At 39.5% G+C, this 19,995-nt stretch overlaps 1 protein-coding gene across 1 annotated transcript in view; it reads left to right on the forward strand.

Moving 5' to 3' along the window:
• Positions 1-18,835, forward strand: part of EGLN1 (egl-9 family hypoxia inducible factor 1) — a 34,035-nt gene extending 15,200 nt beyond the window's left edge. The window contains exons 2-5 of the mRNA XM_068676791.1: positions 10,690-10,809; positions 12,485-12,621; positions 14,132-14,199; positions 16,107-18,835. Coding sequence (XP_068532892.1) covers positions 10,690-10,809; positions 12,485-12,621; positions 14,132-14,199; positions 16,107-16,171 — 390 coding nt within the window. The 3' untranslated portion in view covers positions 16,172-18,835. The remainder of the gene's footprint in view (positions 1-10,689; positions 10,810-12,484; positions 12,622-14,131; positions 14,200-16,106) is intronic.
• The last annotated feature ends 1,160 nt before the right edge of the window (positions 18,836-19,995 follow it).

Raw genomic sequence — 19,995 nt, forward strand, 5'->3', positions numbered from 1 at the left:
TGGGGGGTTTGGGATTTATTTCAAGATGTTTCCAGATTTATATTCTTAAATACAGCTTTAGTTTCTTTTCTTGGTTACAACTTAAAGTTGGGAAGAGGCTTTGAAAAATAAAACTTGTGTTTTGCAGATCTAGCGTTTAGGTTGCATAAATACATCTTACAGATCAGTTCTGGTGGGCTGACGTGATACCTCTATCTAGGCTATTACTGCTAGTCCCTGTAATCTTTCCCCAGCAAGTACAGGATATTGTAAAACCATAATTCTCACTTGGTTAACCAAAAAGTTTATTATCACTCGTAGGATTTTTGGAGACATACACGAAAACTTTTCTGCAGAAGCACACATATTGAAAGGATAGAGGTGTGTGTTCTGTCTTGAATCTATAATTTCTGGGTGCAACCTGGAACAATGTTTTTCCCCTTTTTTAGTAAATACAGCGCTTTTAAGGAGCATAAAGTAAGCATTGGCTATGTGCTAACTCAGCCAGGTGTTAGCTTTTCTAACATTTTGTATGGTAATGTGGGGCAGAAAGGGAGAGGGGTTCTGGTTCTGGATTCTTCTGAATGCCTTGAAAAAGGGGAAAAAAATCTGAGGGATAACTTGTTTTAGGGAGGCTTTTTGTTGTTCCTGTCAGGTTTGGGTTTTGTGCACCATAGCTTTACTTCTTACATTGCCATTCATGTAGAGTTTCAGTTCGGCTGCCTTCTGAGCATGAGAGTGGAAAATGCAGTCTGAGTTTGAGGTTAGCACCCTGCTTCTGCCCACGGTGCTTGTGGAGATCCAGTCAGAGCAATGGTGATTGACAGGAACCTTGACAGAATCAGCAGGGGTTTTTTTAGCTGTTGTTTACAGACAGATCTGTGGAGGAGTCTTCTTGCCTTTCAGGGAGGACAAATAACTCTGATGATGATATAAAATATTATTTTCATTATCATTATAGCGGGAAGGAGGAAAGTTGTCTTTTTTTTTTTTTAATGGATTTTTTTTTTCCTAGCAGTTTCACAGTGCTATCTATAAATGGACAAAGAACAAGCCAGATGGGTTCCTTCTAATCAATGGATAGTGGGCAATACAACACGTTTTGTTTCTCCCAAGGCACGAGGGTGATGTGTTTTTCCACCACGCTGCTTGTTTGCTCTCTTGGGGCAGAAGTGGTTGTGGCGGCTGGGGAGGTGACTTTCAGGGGGACTGGGAAATCCTGTCCAAGCAGCACCAGTTCCTAAAGTAGAGATGTTATTGTTGCTGTGAACTTAAATTTACTGTAGAGTCAGCTGAATTGGCGTTTAAGGAAATGGTGGGGCTTTTGTATCACCCAGGCCAGGGCAGGCAATTCTCTCAAGTTTTTCTGGCTGCCTGGAGTCGGTGCTTGGTACATTCAGATCTTTCTCGTGCACACGGACACGTACTCGTAAAGCAAATAAATCACATTCCTGAGACAGTCTTGTCCGGGAGTTGCATTGTGCCTGCCTAACTTTCTCGTCGCAGCACACGCTTGCGTGGACTTGGTGGTAGGGCAGCAAGCAAACGCCATGAATGAACATGAGGCCTGGGGTGGCTTCACGGCATTTGGCTCCATGTCCGAAACTGGCACTGAAAAACAAGTTGCGTGTCTTGGTGTCTGTGGCCGGTGTGTTTCTACCTTTTGTTTTGATTTCTCATGGGGAAATCATCTCTCAGGTAGTCAGGGCTGGGTTTACTACCGCAGAGTGCTTCTTGAAGCTGAAATAATGACTTGTGTGTCAACATCAGAAGTCCTGCTCGTGGCGTTTGTATCAGCCTTTAATTCTGTTTGGCCATGCCTATTTCTCAAGACTCTCCACTGGCACTAGTAGGAGTTGAGCACAAATGGGTCTGTGTGATGCCTGCTTGTGTTTGAGCTGCATACGCTGGGTCATCTGGTTAAAACCAAAAAAACCCTAAGTGTTGTTTATACCAGTTGTGAGAGAGGCCCTCTTACACTGTGGTGCTGGGACTGTAAAGAAGAGCTTGGGTAAAGACAGTTTGTGTGTGAAAGCCCATAAAAACCAGTATGGACAGAGTCAGCATTTCTTGGGTTTCAATTGTAGGTGGTTTGAGAGCATGCTACGGGCTGTTTGTTGTTATTTGGCTGTAAACCTCAGTAAGGCTTCTACTGAAGGTTAATACGAATTAAAGCAGCACTTTGTCTATTAGCATTTCACTGCATAGCTATTTTGTTTGTTTGTTTGCTTTTAATAAATAATTTATAAGAATAAGTCAGAACTCTTCAAGGTAGAAGTGAATGCTTTAGGGTACTTTGTCAAGTTGGGATGCTGTGGGTGTTGCTGAATACTGTATGGCTCCTTGCAAGTGTCACTGAAAAAAATTTTTTAAATCATTTTTCATCAACATATATAAAGAAATCTTTCATACAAGCCGAGTTCCTGTTCCATGGTTATTTTTCTCCTTAAAGTGGAAACAAATTGATAGTTTCAAGTAAGACATGAAGTCATCAGTGTGTCTGCTGGTGTCATGTGGTTAGATCTGAAAATCTGGTCTGCACAAAACTCTGCAAGAATATATTTTAAGTGATGTAGCTGAATGAGACAACCTCTTTCTATTTTAGTGCACTATCATAATTGGTTTTAGTGTTGTGTTATTTTTAGTTCATAAAGATGCTGCTTTCCTGCACTTTTTCTGAATGGTTAGTGATGAATTAAGTTGACTGGAGTCATGCAAGAGCAGAACGTTCTGCCTCTTCTTGGAAAAAAAAGTGGTTTCAAAAGTTTCTTTCTCTTTTTTTTTGGATGGTATTATTCTTTTCAAAGCAATTATGATGTTAAATTAAAAGCAGACTCTTAACATTTGTGTTGATTGACTTACTTCTCTGTCAAATTTTTACATAGCGCCAAAACACTGACTCACTAGTCTGCTTCTCTTGGAGAGAATGGGGAGTTATCCATGGAGGCCAGCCAACTGAAGAAACACATTTTACATTTTTCACCAGCTGTTTGAATCTGAACTCTGTTGGTCAACTTATTTAACCATATTGTAAAGAGATTCAGGCTACTACCATTCAGAGTATGCTTTAAACACCTTTCTCAGCTGCAAAGTAGAGTGTTGTGTTTGAGCCTAGGATGTTAAAGAGAACATTCTGCCCTTGGTGACAGCAATTTTCGTCTACCTTCTTTGGGAAGCTTCAATTAGTTTTTCTTTGTCTGTTCTAGGTTGTTGAATTTTAAGTTTGTAGTAGACCAGTATTAAAACTCAAAATGTGTATGGTGAACATCAAGGAAACTACTAGTGTTTTGAAGCACATCAGTAAATAACAACTCAGATGTATTATTTTATTTAAGGGGATATGGGCATTTTAAGCTTGAAGACATTGTTTATGTTCAGAGTTGCATTAGATAAACATTTTTATTTTATTTTTTTAAAATCCTGTTTAAGTCAATGCACAATTATTAGTAGACTTTCTTAATTAGATTTGAACCCAGTTTTATTTTTCCAATAAGGAGTTAGATTAAGCTAATGGAAGCCAGATCTTAATCAAATTGAAGGACTGCAGGGGTATTTGCATTCATTTCACTGATTTGGTTTTAAAGCAACGCCTTTTGGTTAAACTGGCATAACTTGGAGAAAAGGCAACTCTTACCTAACTTGGCTAGCAGCCTGGAAAATGCCAGCGTGTTAACTATTAAGGAAGATACCATCTGTATTTTTTCCCCTGAAGCTTGTAAGCTGGCTTGGTGATCTCTTCTCTTTGCATTTGGAGATCTGAGACTAGTAACTTTACGAGCTCAGGTGTGCGAGAGCAGAGAGAACCTTGTTAATGTTTAAATGCTGTTATCTCAGTGAAGGAGTGGACTAGTTGGCGGCTGTAAAACATTACAATTCTTGTCTGGGAGGTAGGAAGCGTATTTTAGGTCTTCCTGTTATTTCTGTCTATAACGTGGGTTTCAGTCGCTTATCGGTTCGCCTTTGGAGATATGTTTCTCTGATTGCCCTGCTTTCCTCAGGGCTCCATCCAAGTGCTCTCTGTCCAAGCTTCCAAGCACCTTCAAGATCTCCCCCAGGTTAATGTCCCCTGCTTGATTCTTTTAAGGGAGCTTCTCTTTTCTAGGTATGCTTTTTTATTATTATTCATTTTAGATTTATTTGTTAAAATGGGAGCTCATCCCATGTTCACAGTCGGCTCCTGAATATCAGACTTCAGCAGCATCGGTTCTTCCTGTGCCGTTTGGAAAAAATGCTGAGTTATACAAATTTGTATGGAAATTTATTCATCAGTTTAAGAGCCAATGAAAGTTTCTTAGAGCCTGTATACAGGCATGAATGAAAGGGATGATGTTTGGAAATCAGCTTTGTGTGATTTGAATTGAATGGTGAAGAGGGGGTACCACTGACCTTCATGAAGCTACCCCAAAGGATGCCTGAGCCTGTTTGCTGAGCAGCATCTTGGTTACATTGAAGGCGTTTGGTGTAAATTCAGAGTAGATGGGGGGTTGAACATGGCCAGTTAAGCAGCATGAACATTTCTAGGATGGGTGAAGTGGATGTTTTTGAGTTAACTTGAGGAGAAACTGAGGAGTCTGCGGCTGAAGAGACACACTGCTAACCGGACAAAGCTTTCTCTGAGCTGAGAAATCATATGATTCCTCATGTGTCTTTGTAATATGACTAGAAAGCGAGAAAGAAGTGAAGTGGTAAAATCACTTAGCTGCTGTGCCAAAGTTACTTACAAGCTTGCTTCTGTCAGAGCGCTTAGAAAGCTTGCAGTGGGCGTTGCACCGAAAGAGGCCTGGGGAAGGGTGAGACAGGTCGGCTTGCCATTACTTTCTGGACTGCCTGGAAGTTCATGGAAAATATAAACCTCCCACATAGCTGTGTGCTCGACTCTATTTATAGAGCAAGAAGCTATTTCAGCTCTTGTTTTCCCTCTCTCCCCACCTATCTGAGTTTGTTTTTCAACTTTGTTCTCCGTTCGGTTTGCCTTCGGTGTGCCAGCTGGAGGGCTGGCAGCTTTTCCGAGCCTGCTTTCCTGATAAAACTGCTGCCGCCGCCGCCTTCTGCAGCCACCCGAGAGCCATCCCTGTGGCCTGGGGTGACCCCTGCTTCTCATCCTTACCCTCAGCTGGTTTTTCCTAGAAGAGCAGCTTGCTCTGCGCTTGCCAGAGTAGCATCCAGATAGCTGGTGGTTTAGGCAGTGAGGGCTTCAGAGCTGCTGCAGTGGGCGAGTCTCCTGTTTTTGTTAGTTTCTAACTCAAACTTAGAGATTCCCATTCTCACTTGTGGATATATGAACCACCATTATTTATTTTTTAAGCCCGTAACAAGTAAGGTTGCTTTCTTCTTTCAGGTTCTTCGGCTGACAGTGATTGAAAGGTGTAGATCTTTACTGAGGGAATCATTGCCAATGTTGATATTTCTCTCCGGCTTTTCTAGTTTCACAGTTCTGACTTCTGTAAATGCCTGGTGCCCCGGCCTTGCTTGCCAGGAGTACATGCTATACATGGAGTATATCAGCATAAAGTCTTATTCGGATGAAAGTCAGTATTGAAATACTTGGATTAGCTGTGACCCAAAGAGTTTACTTTACCACTTTTGACTTCCTCTGTTTTGGGTAGAACTGGTAGGAGTTTCTCTCCAGTTGATAATTGTCTTTTTTGAAAGCTTCCGTGTCTGATTGTGAAGAACCTGCAGTAGAAGACACATGAATTCAAGCCAATTTGTACCACACTAGCATGCTAAAACAGTAATCTTGACTGTGCTAACACCAGGTAGTACCAATGCAGTCTTTTTTCTTTCAGTCAGTTGTTATTTTGAACACCTTGTGAAAAATCTCAGACTGACCAGTGCTCAAACTGAAATGTCTTTCTTTGGGACTGCTGTTTGTCCAGGATGAACATGTACTTGAACTAGAGATGCATTAGATCGACCGCAAAGAGACAAGTCAGATGTTTTATTCTTTACTTTGGTTCTTCATTCCAGTGGTGTTTTGGTTTTTTTCTTCGAATAATCTGTCAAATTACCCACGCCAAGGATTTCCAGCGAAGTCTTTGTGAGAGCGTCTGATAAATTTTGCTAGGAAGTCATCGGTCTTGCATTTAGACATCTTGTTTTGCTCACTGGGATTTGCAGTTCCTCCAGCAAACAGCAAAAGTGACATCTCCTTGACTGATGCAGCTTTCTTTAATCTGAGCTAAACAATAAAGTTATTTTATATTAATAAATTAATGTGACATAACAGACATCCTCTCTCCATTTTATTGTGGGTTATTTTGTTGTTGTTGTTATTTGTTTGTTTGTTTTCCTGGAAGAGGTTTATGTCGTCATGTAAATGGTATTTTCCTCCTTTTCCTAAGAATTTGATACTGTTCCTTAATAGAAGGAAGGAATAGCAAGTATCTAAACTTGTCAGTGTCCAGCTGTGAGAGGAATGGGAGAGGAGAGAGAAAAAGCTTCATTTTGTTTACCTGCAGCTCTTCCTTCTTTATTTTATGGGTTAGGCTCTCATTCTTCTCTGTGAAGGTGGTTGAGACTGCTTCCCCTTGAACTCAGCCTCATATTTCTTTCATTTTTTCATCACAGCTCTGCTGAATTGATGTGCTGTGCCTGCCAGCTCGAGTGTCTTAGCTGATTGATGCCTCTTCATGTAGTGAACAAAAACTGTATGGACTGTGGGGTTATTCCCTCTGTTACCTTCATTTAATCCCTAATTACAATAAGGGTTGACACAGTAAGGATGAAGATGCTTTGCAAAAAAAAATAATCTGTGGTTTCAATTAATTCTGCTAGTAACAGCAACTTCGTGTTGCTTGTTTGGGGTAAAAACCTAAAGTTAATTTTCCAGAGCTGAACAGTTGGAAGCAGAACGTGTGTGAATGAGCGATCAGCAGCTGCTTAAGTGTGTGATTAATTTCGTTTGACAGACCCAAGTTGTGCTGATTGCAGAGCAGCTAGGGCGCTTTCATACTTTTTCAATTACTCATGAATTCCAGAGGGTATCTTAGGACAGCGCTCATGTGCTAGGCATGAGTGCTCGGGCAGAGGGAGTGCTGCTGCTGGATTAAAGAAGGTTAACACTGGAAGTGTTTTGCAGAGGGTGAACAAATCCAGTGTGTGACTTAAACACATTCTGCGCTGAAGTTAGGATTGCTGAACGATTAAAAGCTGCAATGCCTGAGAAGCACAAAAGGGGAGACCTTGTCAATTATAAAAATGGAAGTAATGTCTTAAGTTAAATTTGCTAATTATTTTTATGGGAGAACGGATGAGACAGGTAGCTTTGTTTCGGAGAGCTAACAACTCTATTGTTCGTAGTCTGAAATGTTAAGGAATTTTGGACATTCTGGTCTCAGATGCCTGTTTCTTTTGGCTGCCATTAATAAAGTCTTTTTTAAAAAAGGCCACAAAACCAAAATTTTCTCCCTGCCTGACATACATATTTGCACGCTTATGTGTATTGTAAAATGGTTTTAAAAAAATATGTCATTATTTACATGGGTAACTTTTCTGTGCTTTCCCACAGAGCAGAAACGTGACTAATCTTGCAGTCCGTGACAGTTTGACACAAGCTCAGTTTGCATCATTCCCCAAAGCAGTGTGTTTCTCATGTCCTGCAAATTGTTAAGCTTGTAGCTTCTGTTATCACAGTTCAACTGGGGAAAGGCAGTTGCCACGCTAGCTGGAGAACGCCGTGTATATTGTGCTGCGCTGCCTGATGTGCAAATGTGTTTTGCTTTCCAGTTTCTGGCTAAAGGCTGAGTCATTGTTACTGTTATAACAAACACATATAGTTAACTTATCGCGGCAACACTGCTTCTCCGCTCTTGCAGTTCACGATAGCAGAAGTTTCAGGCTCCAAAGTCAAAAACAAATGGTCTTTTTTTTTTTTTTCTTTTTTTTTTTTTCCTTCCAGTGACTGTATTTTAGACTCAAATGGCACGAAACGTTTCTAACACCGACCTTTGTGGCTGATCTTGATGTTAAGCTGACAGCAGCTGACGTAGCCCCAAACTTTCTGACACGAGCTGCTTCTCCTCTCCCTTCAGCAGGTTTGAGGTTAAAGGATCCTCTTTTGCTTTCCCGGGCAGAGCTCAGCGTTGGGGGTGCAGGTGGGGACTTCCCTTAAGTGAAGAAAACAGTGCCTTGCTTGGAAAGGAGATGAGAAAAACAGGATGCAAATTTATGCTCAACTAGCTGCAAAATTAACTTTCTTGAGAAACAGAAGGCAGGCAATCGTGCCCTTTGGAAAAAATACGGTGTCGAGTAGGGTGACCTGGGAACAGTGCTTCCTAAACTTGTAACTGTAGGGTCTTTTAACGCGCGGACAGATATTGAGGTCGCTTACATGCCTGGAGATGTTTTCATATCTGAGTCTAACTCGTGATGTCAGTGAAAGCTGAAGTTGCTGTGGCTGCTTGGCCTCAATCTTTCCCTTGTTCTGAAGGAGAGTTAGCAGCAGCTTCATGTGGGTGCTGAGGAGCAGTGAATGTCAGGGTTTCGTTTTCATGATACTTCACAGCAGAACTTCTAAATTTAAGTTTTCACGTTACTGGGAATGCTGGTACAGGCTTGGATCCAGCAAAGCTCAGGATCTGTGTTCTGCACTGCATACGTGCCATGGGAGCCCGGCACGGGCTCTGCGGTACATGGGCCTTTCTTCAAGAGGTTTGGCTTACAGTGGAAACCAAATATCTTCCTCTTCCACGCCAGCTTCGCTTTTGTTTTCTTCCCTTTTTCTCCCTAAGAAAGGAAATTACAGAACCCTTATTACATTATTTGGTATCTTTAATTCGCTGTTTTGATTTTTGTGGGTTTATCTTCCTGCGAAACTGATAAGTAGTAGATTTGCCAAATATTAGGTCACATTATTTGATCTATGTAATATGTTTACATAATGGGAGACCTGTAATGATGACTGCACTATGATTACAGTAAAGGGGCTTGGAAGCTGAAATGCCTAATCTCAAAATTACAAGTATATTTCGATTTTATACTTTTGAGTAATTTTTGTGCAAGGCCCAATCAGGGTAGTTATTTCCATTTCATGTGAATAGTTTGGCTTTTTTTTTTTTTTACTGTTATTTATAGCCACTATGCTGTTCTTTAGAAAAAAACATGTTCTCATAGATCCTAGAAGGATTTAGTAAAAAATTGCTTCTTGCCTTACTAGAGTATATCTGGAAATAAAGATTATAGAGGTTTACTGCTATAGCAAAATACATTCTACTTCCATATCATATACAGATATTTTCCTGATTGAAACACAAGTACTTTAAACTATTTCTCAGCTTGCTCAAAGAAGTTTCTTGCAAGTATGAGAAACACTGGAAAGCTTCACTTATTATAATTTTTTAAAAGGGGAAAAAAAAAAGTAAAATTATCGGTATAAAGAAGCAAAAAATGCACTGAAACATTTTATTTGAGATGATTTTAATCTGGTGTGTTACATTTTCACAGTTAACATTCTAACGGGAAAATTATTTTTGATATTTTATGTAAGAGTGGTGTGGCTGAATTTGAACATCTGGGGGTCTGACTTCAAATTCTAAGTTAACCAGGCCAAATTTGTACTGTAATGATTGTGCTAAAACTTACTTTTGGCAACAGACATTCATTGAGGTTTGTAGTATATTGGATTGTTGGTAGAAACCCACTTTTTTTGTTTGTTTTTTTTTGCGTTTCTCTGAAATTCATGTTACGACTTTTTGCAGAACTTGCATTGTCTCTGTAGACATTTGGGTATTGTGGCAGTGAAATAACATGAAGAATAATACATGAAATAACTTGGCTTGGAAAATTTTGTTCTGATCTCTTTCAAAAGCCTGAAATGATTACTTTTTCCAGGAAATGTATAAAGATGTGCAGATGTGCTGTTCACAACTGGCCATGCTCGTGAAGTGGCAGCTAATCACGCTAATCAGACCATGAGTGAGCAAGATGGCCAGATCTTTACACATGCACATCTGCGTGTCTGAGTCCTAACGAACTAAACCGGGGTCTTTTAATTGGCTTGGATAAGTGCAGCATAGGAAGTTAAATGTACTACTGTACTGAAAACGGTTTGATGTTCTAAGGTTATTGGATATTACTGTTCAGTGTCTATTTTCAGTTTCTCACTTGACTGTAAAATATGTTTTTGTTGTACATGTAGACTTGTTCCAACAAAGGTTCAAAGACCTCCTATGTACAGAAGGCAAGCCAAAGAACGCACTTGGAGTGATTGAGTATGAAGGGCTAATTGTGTTGTCTAACAAGTCACCTACAATAAAATTTGACACTACTTTTTGAAGAGGAACTCTTTATATTGGAAACAGGGAAGAAAAAGAAAAGAAAAACATGAAAAGGATAGCTGTGAACTTGAGTCTGGAGAACTAGTACCTCTACCACAAGAAGCGTGTGCTACTAAATTATAAACAAGATGTTTTTCTTCTCCTATATCTCAGTCAAGGGAGGGAAGTCTGAGCAACATGGAGGCAGCCTCACCTTCAATACCTTAACAGTGTTCCTCACAGTGTGTTTCACGCCTTTGTTGTAGACATCTGCTCGTGTTCAAAAGCTATTCTTAACTACAAAGAAAACTTCATTAGAAATAGCGGTAAAATATTTTTAATCTAAATTTTGTGTTGCTTATGTATGGATTATGTAGGTGCCAATGCAGATAAATTATAGACTTTTCCACCAACACAGGAAAAGTAATTATCACTTTTGCTTCCTTGACTCTAGGCTATGGTGGCTTGTTATCCAGGCAATGGAACAGGATATGTGCGCCATGTTGATAACCCAAATGGAGATGGAAGATGTGTTACATGTATATATTATCTTAATAAAGACTGGGATGCCAAGGTATGCAACTTCTTCCTATACTTTTTTACATCTACTTGCTAGTGCATCTTTGCTGTAGGTTATTGTTCATGTCCTTCCCAACATCTGTGCTTAGTTCTGTTCGTACATTATGATATTTGTGGATGTCCTTTGCCTTGTTGATTGAGCAGTTAGTGAGGCACTCTATAGATGAGGCATTTATTTTCAAGGTATCAGTATAATCCAAATCAGCATAAGTCTTAATATTATTATGGGTGCGAGGTGTAGAATAGATGAGCATTTATAACAGTTAAGAGTGGCCTAAGAATCTACTGCCATCGGTTTAAAACTCCCCATAGATGTGATGACTAACTTTTTAATAAGGATTATCCTTGCAATCCAGTGGTTTAGATAGATTTGAAGAAGGGATATAATTAACTGGGTGTGTTGATAGCATGAGAGCGTAATGCACAGACAGCTTTGTTTATTCTGTGACTCCCATGCAGTCAGCTGTACAGAAGTTTATTCTCATTGTATATGGAGAAAAAAAGATAAAACAAGTGATATTTCTGTCATGATACTTAAGAAACAGAAAGTGGAAGAGCACTTGAGCAGTCAGTTTTTGTGTAAATCAGGGGCGCCAAATATAGGTAAGTCGCAGCTAGGAGGTTTTCTTTTTTTCCTTATGGGTACAGTCGATTTCTTACAAGAGTTGGATGAGACAACGAGACCACATCCATGCTCACGCAAAACTTGCCGATCAGAAAGCTGAGTGAGAAATGGGTGCACTTGAATCTTTCTGACTGCTCTTTGAAATGTTAAATTCATCCTTCAATTAGGAAATAAATTATTAACCTTCCTTGCTACGACAGCATCTTGACGTGTACTTCCCCTGTACACTTCACAAGTGTACTGGCTGGACAGAACAGCTTAACATGCATGGATTACAATTTCTCTCCTGGAACAATTGGATGCATTTCAAACTCTAGAATTAAAACAGATTGCATTTTCCCAATAACTTTAAAAATTTACTAGCTGGTTATTTAATTTATGAACAAAGGTATGTGATTTCCTGCAAAACCTCTTTTTCATTTAACGATATCAGTACTGTCAGTAGGAAGAAGTTAATGTGACTTAAAAACAACCTGATCTCATGATACTTTCTAGGTGTGTATAGGTAGCTCCAACAGTTCTTCAAAGCCTGTAAGGGATCTAAATTGGAGCAATACAGGTTTTAGCTTTAAATTGTAGTTCCCTAGTCTTTCCTCGTCTTATTTAAAGAAATATGACATCAAACTATTGCTTCTGCTGTTAAATGAATCGATCCCATTAATGGGAACAGGTGATACTCGGATGTGAAATACATTTCTGTACTGTATGGGCATATTTTTAGCCACCAGTTTTGTTCATTTATTTTTTGCAGGTAGGTGATACAACTAAAATCCAACCAATCTAAAACCACGCCTTTTATTTAAACATGAATGGAGGTTTAATATTTGCAAGCATTTTGAAATTACTTGTTGAAAAATATGTAAAACTTGCTACATGAAGTGTGTTTACAGAAGAGCCACAGAATCATTATTTCTGTAGCATGTATAAAGATAAAGGCTTTTAGTTCAGCTCAATGCATCAATGTATTTTTAAATATGATATTCAGTACTTTGAAAATACTATTTCATTATATTTAATGCACTGTTTTTAAATACTTAACTTGTAGGTAAGTGGAGGCATCCTCCGGATATTTCCAGAAGGTAAAGCCCAATTTGCAGATATTGAACCCAAATTTGATAGACTGCTATTCTTCTGGTCTGATCGCCGCAACCCTCATGAAGTACAGCCAGCATTTGCTACAAGGTAGGACTCATGGACTCAGATACATTGCATGATGCTTCTTTTATCAAAAGGTGAGGGATTCCTAACAAGAAATGAATTAAACTGTGAATTATGAACCTGATCCTAGGTCTTTCCATCCCAAATTCCAGTTACACTATGGCAAAGGGTTTGGTTTGGTTTTGTTTTCCTGATGGTTGGATAGGCTTCAGCTGTGCTGCTGAGTTGGTACCAATGTCTGACTGCTTATTTTGGAGAGAATATTCTCTCAGCCAGGATGGGTAGGGTGAGGTACGTGAATCCTCAGAAATTCCTGAGAGTGTACTTCACAGAGCTGGAAGGCACCACTCACAGCCTTAAGCAGGCCCCAACCACAGCCAAAAGGTATTGATTACATTGTTGCTGTGTAATGGCTTTATACTGTGGTCCCTTCCCATTGTCATTAGCACAGTTTTGTGTTTTGTAAAGATTGACCAGGTGCTTCAGTTTTATGCTTGCTTTCATTGGGAGGAAGGGAGTTGTTAGCCAATAGTTACGTTCACTCTCCCTTTTCTTTGCTCTACAGGTGACTTAGTTTGGGAACTGGGAGAGGGCTGTGGGGTGGTAATGACCATTGATAAACAAAACTCTTCTTTTTCTTTGGGGTATTGCAAGAGCTCGTTCCAGTCTGAGTCACAGATGGAACCTGAAACCTCTTTTGTCCCTGTTTTGGGGAGAGGATGATGCTAAATGTGAATGCATTCACTGCCTGACATTTTAAGTAATGCTACCAGATAGTGTTAATGGGTAAATCATTGGAGTCGTTAATCCAAACTTCCTGTTGCACATGTTGCAACACGTTTTGATGCTCAGAGCATTGAACATTAACTGGGGCTGTGAGATAACACAAGTACCTTTGCAAGAAGTAATTTGAAACTGCAGTCAGCACTCAGAGCCTTTTCCCAAGGCTGCCCCACTCTCCCTTCCCCCTTGCATGCTCTGGGCAGAGTCAGAGGGTGAAATGCCATTTACTAAAGCTCCTTAAAGTCTTTTCTCAATAGCTGGCATTTCATATTTAAATCCTCTGTGGACCATGGAAAACCAGAGGAGCTGTGTAAGACGGGGGTAGTTAATTTTCCCTTATGGCAAATGTCCAAAAAAGCTTTGTGTGACTCACTGATGGACTTGACAAAGTAACGTAAAAGCTGAGGTAAAGCAAAAGTTGCGTAAAATCAAAGGTCATAAGGCAGAGACTGTATTACAGTTCCTGAGCAAGAACCATAATGACAACTCACTGGGGAAAAAAAAAAAAAAAACAAAAAACAAAAAACACTGTATACTTAAAGCATCAGTGTCACCTTTTCAGTGACTGGTCAGACAATGCCTATGAGTAGGAAAAAAAAAATTGCTTGCTTTATGAAAGCTTTCATCTGTTGTATCTGTTGAACTGCAGAAATCTTGTCTCATTTAGTCTGAATTGTATGTCAAGTGCTTCACAGTAGTATGTTTGCTTTCCTTCCTAGTTCAGGAGTTCTTTTTTCATCCCCTTCCCTAGGTACGCAATAACAGTGTGGTATTTTGATGCAGATGAAAGAGCACGAGCTAAAGTAAAATATCTAACAGGTAATCTCTCGTTAATATCTCCTTTTTTTTTTATTTTTTATTTTTTTTCCTGGAATAATAGCACTCCAACCTCATCTCCCTTATGCAAAAAAAAGCAGGAGGAAAAAGCAAGACTTAACTCATATAGGCTTTACAGGGAAGGTGATCCATTGGTTAAGCTGCTAGCCCGTGACTTGGGAAATCCAGGTCAACTCCTTGTTCTGCACACACTTCCTGTGGGACCTGAGGCTTCTCAGGCTTTTCTTATGGGGGATACAGCTTCTCCTTACTCGTGTCTCTCTAGTAGGTGTGGAACACAACAAATACACCAGAGATTGTGAGGCACTGCAGAACTGAGAGCCATGTAAATACTTGTGGTAGGATACAGTGATCTGACAAGTGAATGCAGCCGAACTTGACTAGAATCTCTGCACTGGAAAAACAAAAGCCTAAAATTAAAGTCTGGAATCAAAGAATGGAGTGACTTCCTCTATTTCCAATTCCACATATCTAGCATCTGTTTTCCTTTTCTGGCTTCTCCCTCAAGAGGAAGTTGATCTAATTTTCCTGTTCAAATTAGCATTATAAGTAGAAATGGTCTGGGACTTCTGTCATACTTGTAAATGCATCATGATTTTGCATTTGCTGCGATAGTTTAAAATAAACCACAATCAGGTGTACTGCAGGTGCACATGCACACACGGCCAGTTTCTCGACAGTTTCATCAAATGTTCTGAAAATGATGATTTGGGACACATTAGGCAGGTCGCTTCCAAATCGGATTCCTGTTCGTGGCTTTTTGGTGCCTAAAGTGCTTTGTTAGCGAGCCCCTGGCCCCGAGGCCTGCGTGCGTTTGGGGTGGCAGTGGCACTTTGCAGGCCATGGGGAATGCCGGGTGACGCCTACCTGGCCCCACGGGAAGTGTGTCGGCGTTTCTAAGTGAGGCTTCGTGTCACCCGCGTGTGACCCTGCAGCTTTTTGAGCCAGCTGGAGCACCACGGCCGGAGCTGTTTTGGTCATCTCCACGTAGCTTCAGCTGCTACTGTTGAGAAATACAGAGAAATGGCTCGGGGGAGCTGGTATCTGCTGCTCCCCTCCCTCTCCAGTGTTCCCTGCACTGCAGGCACTTCAGGAAGGAGGAAGAAATATAAGTTTTTGTACTGTTTGCTCTGTAACTGATACCTATTATCAATATTTTTGTGATTCCAGTATCATTGGCAATTAAAATTACGTTCTTTACTCTGTGTCCGTAGCAAGAATCTTTTTATTTTCTACTGATAGGGAAGGATAAAGTCATAAAATAAAAAATTGAAAGCTATTAATTTTCTGGCTTAGTGTCAGTCTTGCCAAGGCCATGCATAGCACATCTGAATTTTTCATGGATATGGAATATTGTCTGTTAATGTTTTGATAGCTGAACTTTTTTGTGTGTACCTGAAGTTATTAAGGTTAATTGTTAGGAAAAAATGGACAGAAGAGGTGTATTTTTTCTTTAGCAGCAAGTCAAATGCTACTTTGCAATTTAAAAATCCCTCAGAGTTTCTTTAAAAGGATAAATACCCAGAAACTCTGGATGTGGTGATCCAGAATAATCGACCAAATCCTCAGATTCTCACATGGCTGTTCTTAAAGTTCACCTTTGTAATGGTTGAGATAGTGAATTCTGAACTGCACATAAGATGTGACGTATCCAGCTTTCTATTTGGGCATCCAAATAAATGCCTATTTTCAGAGGTGATGAGTAATCACAGGCCATTGAGCATACAGAGCATATGTACAAAAACATGTATCTGGATAGATCATGTGTGCTAGATCAACCTTGAAGATAATTTTGTAGAACTAATCTGGAAAGTGGTGTAGCAATTCTGTAGACTGTACTTTGATAAATGCTGAAAAATAATGCTGATTTCCTTTTCATGTTTCTGCAGGTGAAAAAGGTGTGAGGGTTGAACTTAATAAACCTTCTGACTCGGTTGGGAAAGACGTTTTATAAGCCTTTGATTTAGCAACTCCCCTTGCTATTCTCCCTGATAAATCTTGATGCTATCTATTAACTTTTGAATGTGAATAACAAGACAAAGGAAAATCAACAACAAACCAACATTTTAATAAAGAAGCAAACAGTGTTTCAATGTTGCATCAAATAGAAGATTTTTTGACTGCTGAAGCATTGTACTATGTGATTGTGACTCCAGGCCTGTGACTGCTTATGTGAAGAAGATAAGCAATCAGTATGAAACAGCATATGCATCTGGACATAAACAAGTGCCCTACATAGAATTTGTTCATCCTTATATTTTGCCAGACCTGTCATCCAGCTGAATCCAATTCATCTCTCCCTTTTTTTATATGGTAAAAGTTTGAATTTTGGGTAATTTTTGTATGACCAGGTACAGTTTATCAAAATTGAGTCTTAAAGAAAAAAAAAAAGAAAAAAAAGAAAAATGGGGAAAAAAAAGAAAAAAAAAATTACAGTATTCTCCAAAATAACATGAATCTATTTTTGTAAAACTGTTCATACTGTTCTCCTCTGCCATGAAAGACCTAATTTAATATAAGGGTTGCCAGTAACTGATAATCACTTTAATTTTCTTTACACCTTAAGTCAGAAAAGGAGCACTTTAATTACCAGCTAAAAACCTGATTGTTTTATATCATATCTCACACTAATCTTAACTTTTAAAAATTGCTGCTGTATTGTTTTTTGACTTATGTCCTCTTGAACCTTATTAACAGAAGCAAATCAGTATCTTGCTATTAGTAACATTCAGTTTGTGGTTTTGTATGTTGAATCCACAGAGGGGAAGTTTCAGTCTCTGTTTTTTTGGTTTTGTTTTGTTGTTGTTGGGTTGGGGTTTTTGGGTTTTATTTTTAAGTGACTGGCACTAAGTGAACTTGACACTATCGGTTGCTGTCATTGGCTTTGGGGACCTGGTAAATACCATCAAGTTACAAGAACATACAAGGGCTTTCCTAGGCTATTAGAGGTACCCAGAACCTCCTTATGTACTTGACAGAAAACTTTGAGCTTTCTCCCTTTTCTAAAGAATGCTTGCCATCCCCTTTTCCTTTGTATATAAGTTAATAGAATATCTAAAGTTTGCTTTTTAAAAAATTTCCTTTCCAAATGTTGGTGTCCCGTGCAGTCTTTGACACCTTGATCTATTATATAGTATCAAGGAAATGGTTGGCACACTGAAGCTGAAGTGCATCACTGTAGGCTCCTTGTGCAATACACCTTTAGATTTTCACTGTGCTGAAGGATTTCCCCTAAAAGGCACTGGCCTTTGATCAATACTGAGATATATATTTAGTAAGAAAACCTTTACTTTCTTTTACATTGTTTTCATTCTTTTGAAGGAGAAGGGGACATCACAGAATAAAAATGACGTGAGAAACTTTGATACTTTTAATTTTAAGAAATAGATATTTTGGACACTGTTTTTTTTCTTCTTTTCCTGAGCTTTAAAAGCTTCAGAAAACAAAAGCAAACCTATAAAAGACAGCATTCATATTTACAGGAGTTTGGGGGTTCATCAACTTACCCACTGCAGTTTTCTATCTGTCCCTTATTTCCTTACTTAGCCAAAACAATGTGAGTGTACAGAAATATTTCTGTATATATTACAACTTGTGACAATTTTAGCATCTGTATAGTTTGTATTCAATTAGAGACCTTTTCTATGGAAAGCTCAGTAATTTTTTATTAAAAAGATTACTATTGTTCATGTAAAACATGAAAAAGCTAATTGTTTAATAACAAACTGACAGAAAGGGGAAAAATTCAGTATTGGTATATCATTTAGGAGAACCAACAGAAATCCCAGTTTTGTTTTGATTTTGCTTTTCCTTTTCTTTAATAAGTTCTTGCCCTTTACAGTACTCTTCCTCTTTCCTCATTTCTTCCCAGAGAGAGAGAAAAAAAAAAAAAAGAAAAAAAAAAAAGACAGGATTCCTTTACTGTAAGTGCCTCTGCCAACCTGGCCAAGGAGTGCAAATCTTCGTTACTGTCTTGTCTGCCGTGCATTTAGGCTATCAATGAGACAAGCAAAAAAGTCACCTCTTCTACTTCATCTTCTTTAATACTACTTCAATGGAGGTTTGGTTGGTTTTGATTTAGAAATGTACAGCATAAGCCTTTAAACTCTTTTCAGTCCCTCTGTAATTCAAACTTTTGCAGTTACACAACGTATCAAATTCTAATCACACTGTAGGTTTGTGCTTGCCAGACAGGTTTAAAAAGTGCTTAACTTTTCACTCCATGTAAGTCATTGCAATAGGGTCAACGAATCAGGTCAGCCATTTCTTCAATGTCCTTTAGGAACTGTTCATTTCATGTCGGTTGAATATTCAGTCTTGAGCATCACCAAGCAGGTCCTTGTTTTAAAAATATTTTTTAAACTGTCTTATGATCTGTATGTGTCTAGTCCTGGTTAAAGATAAAGCTTCATAATGCTATTTTTATTCATGATGTTAGCCAGCTGTAAAATATGAGACCTTTATCTATAGCAGGCAAAGAAATTCAGGATTCATTTACAGGTTGCCTATAAAGTTGTGTAATTTGAAAAGCAGTGTTCATTATGAAAGAGCTCTCAAGTTGCTTGTAAAGCTAATCTAATTAAAAAAAAAGATGATGTATAAAGGTTCTTGAAAACAATGTGGTTATTTGTGATCTATGTGACTTTTAAAAACTGCTCCATAGTAACTAATTTATAACTGCCCCTGAGAAAGGGGGCAGGTGGATTTTTGTGCTTTACATCAGAGCTGGTTTTACTCTAGAGGAGGGTCTGTTTCTTTTTGAACTGTCCTAATTATGTGGGTGTGGTGATCATTTTTCATGTGATGGACTTTCTCCATCAAAAACAGTATCAGGTTTTGACTGGCTGGAGTAATGACCTACACAGAGGCAGTTCTTGGTTTTCATCACTTTCTGATGTGTGCAAGAGGTACGAAATGAAAGTCCCCTTCAGATAGGCTTTAGTAAGGTTTAATCAGGTTTACGTGGCTCCTAGTGAATAGTGAGCCCTCTGAGGATGGCTGGAGAGCAGTAGTGTGCAGAAGGCAGCCCATACAGGATGCCACACCATTTCCCTACAGTTTTCTATTGAGTCTCAAAGGGCTGTCAGATAATCAAGGAAGCATCTGAGTGGAGTGCCATTGCTCCAGCTCCTGTAAAGCACTCCTACGTGCCCTTGTTTGTCTTTGCAGGCCCAGGAAGAGCTGCCTGGATCTCTGGGTGAGTCTGCCAGCCGTAGTGCACCTTTTGGGACGCCAATCGATACCTGCTGGGCTCGGCTCTGCTCTAAGGTGGTGGTTTTTGTCAGAGTGCTAGGCTCATGCCTGAGTGCAGTAGCACTCAGTTGGTCCAGCGTGGATTGAGGCTTTTCCATGCTTCAGTGACATAGCTTAGGTTCTCTTGAAATACTCTCTTCCCCGTCTTTCTCTTATGTTGAACAAGTTACAAGTCTAATAGCACTCACAACCATCCCGTGTAGGCGCGATTTTTAATTACCACATTGTTGTGCACAGCGTGCAGGGGGATCAGTTTGCATCGCAAAGTCCAACGCCGCACCAGGGAACGATGAAGTCAGTCTTTTGGCTGTTGCTCTAAAGAAAGCCACTTGCAAATCTGACAGGAAGCTAGCTGACAGCCCAAGCACGGGAGGCAAGTATCGTATGTAAAACATCTGGCTGTGCTGGCCACTCTTAAGGTCAGGAGTGGAAAGACCACATCTCTAAGTCATGCTGATAAGTATAATCAGCCTGGAAAGTACCGCTTTTGTGCCGGCTGAATCCTTTGAAGAAGAGGGGAGATTG

Source organism: Anas acuta, chromosome 3 (genome assembly GCF_963932015.1).
Source record: "Anas acuta chromosome 3, bAnaAcu1.1, whole genome shotgun sequence".
Lineage (NCBI taxonomy): Eukaryota > Metazoa > Chordata > Aves > Anseriformes > Anatidae > Anas > Anas acuta.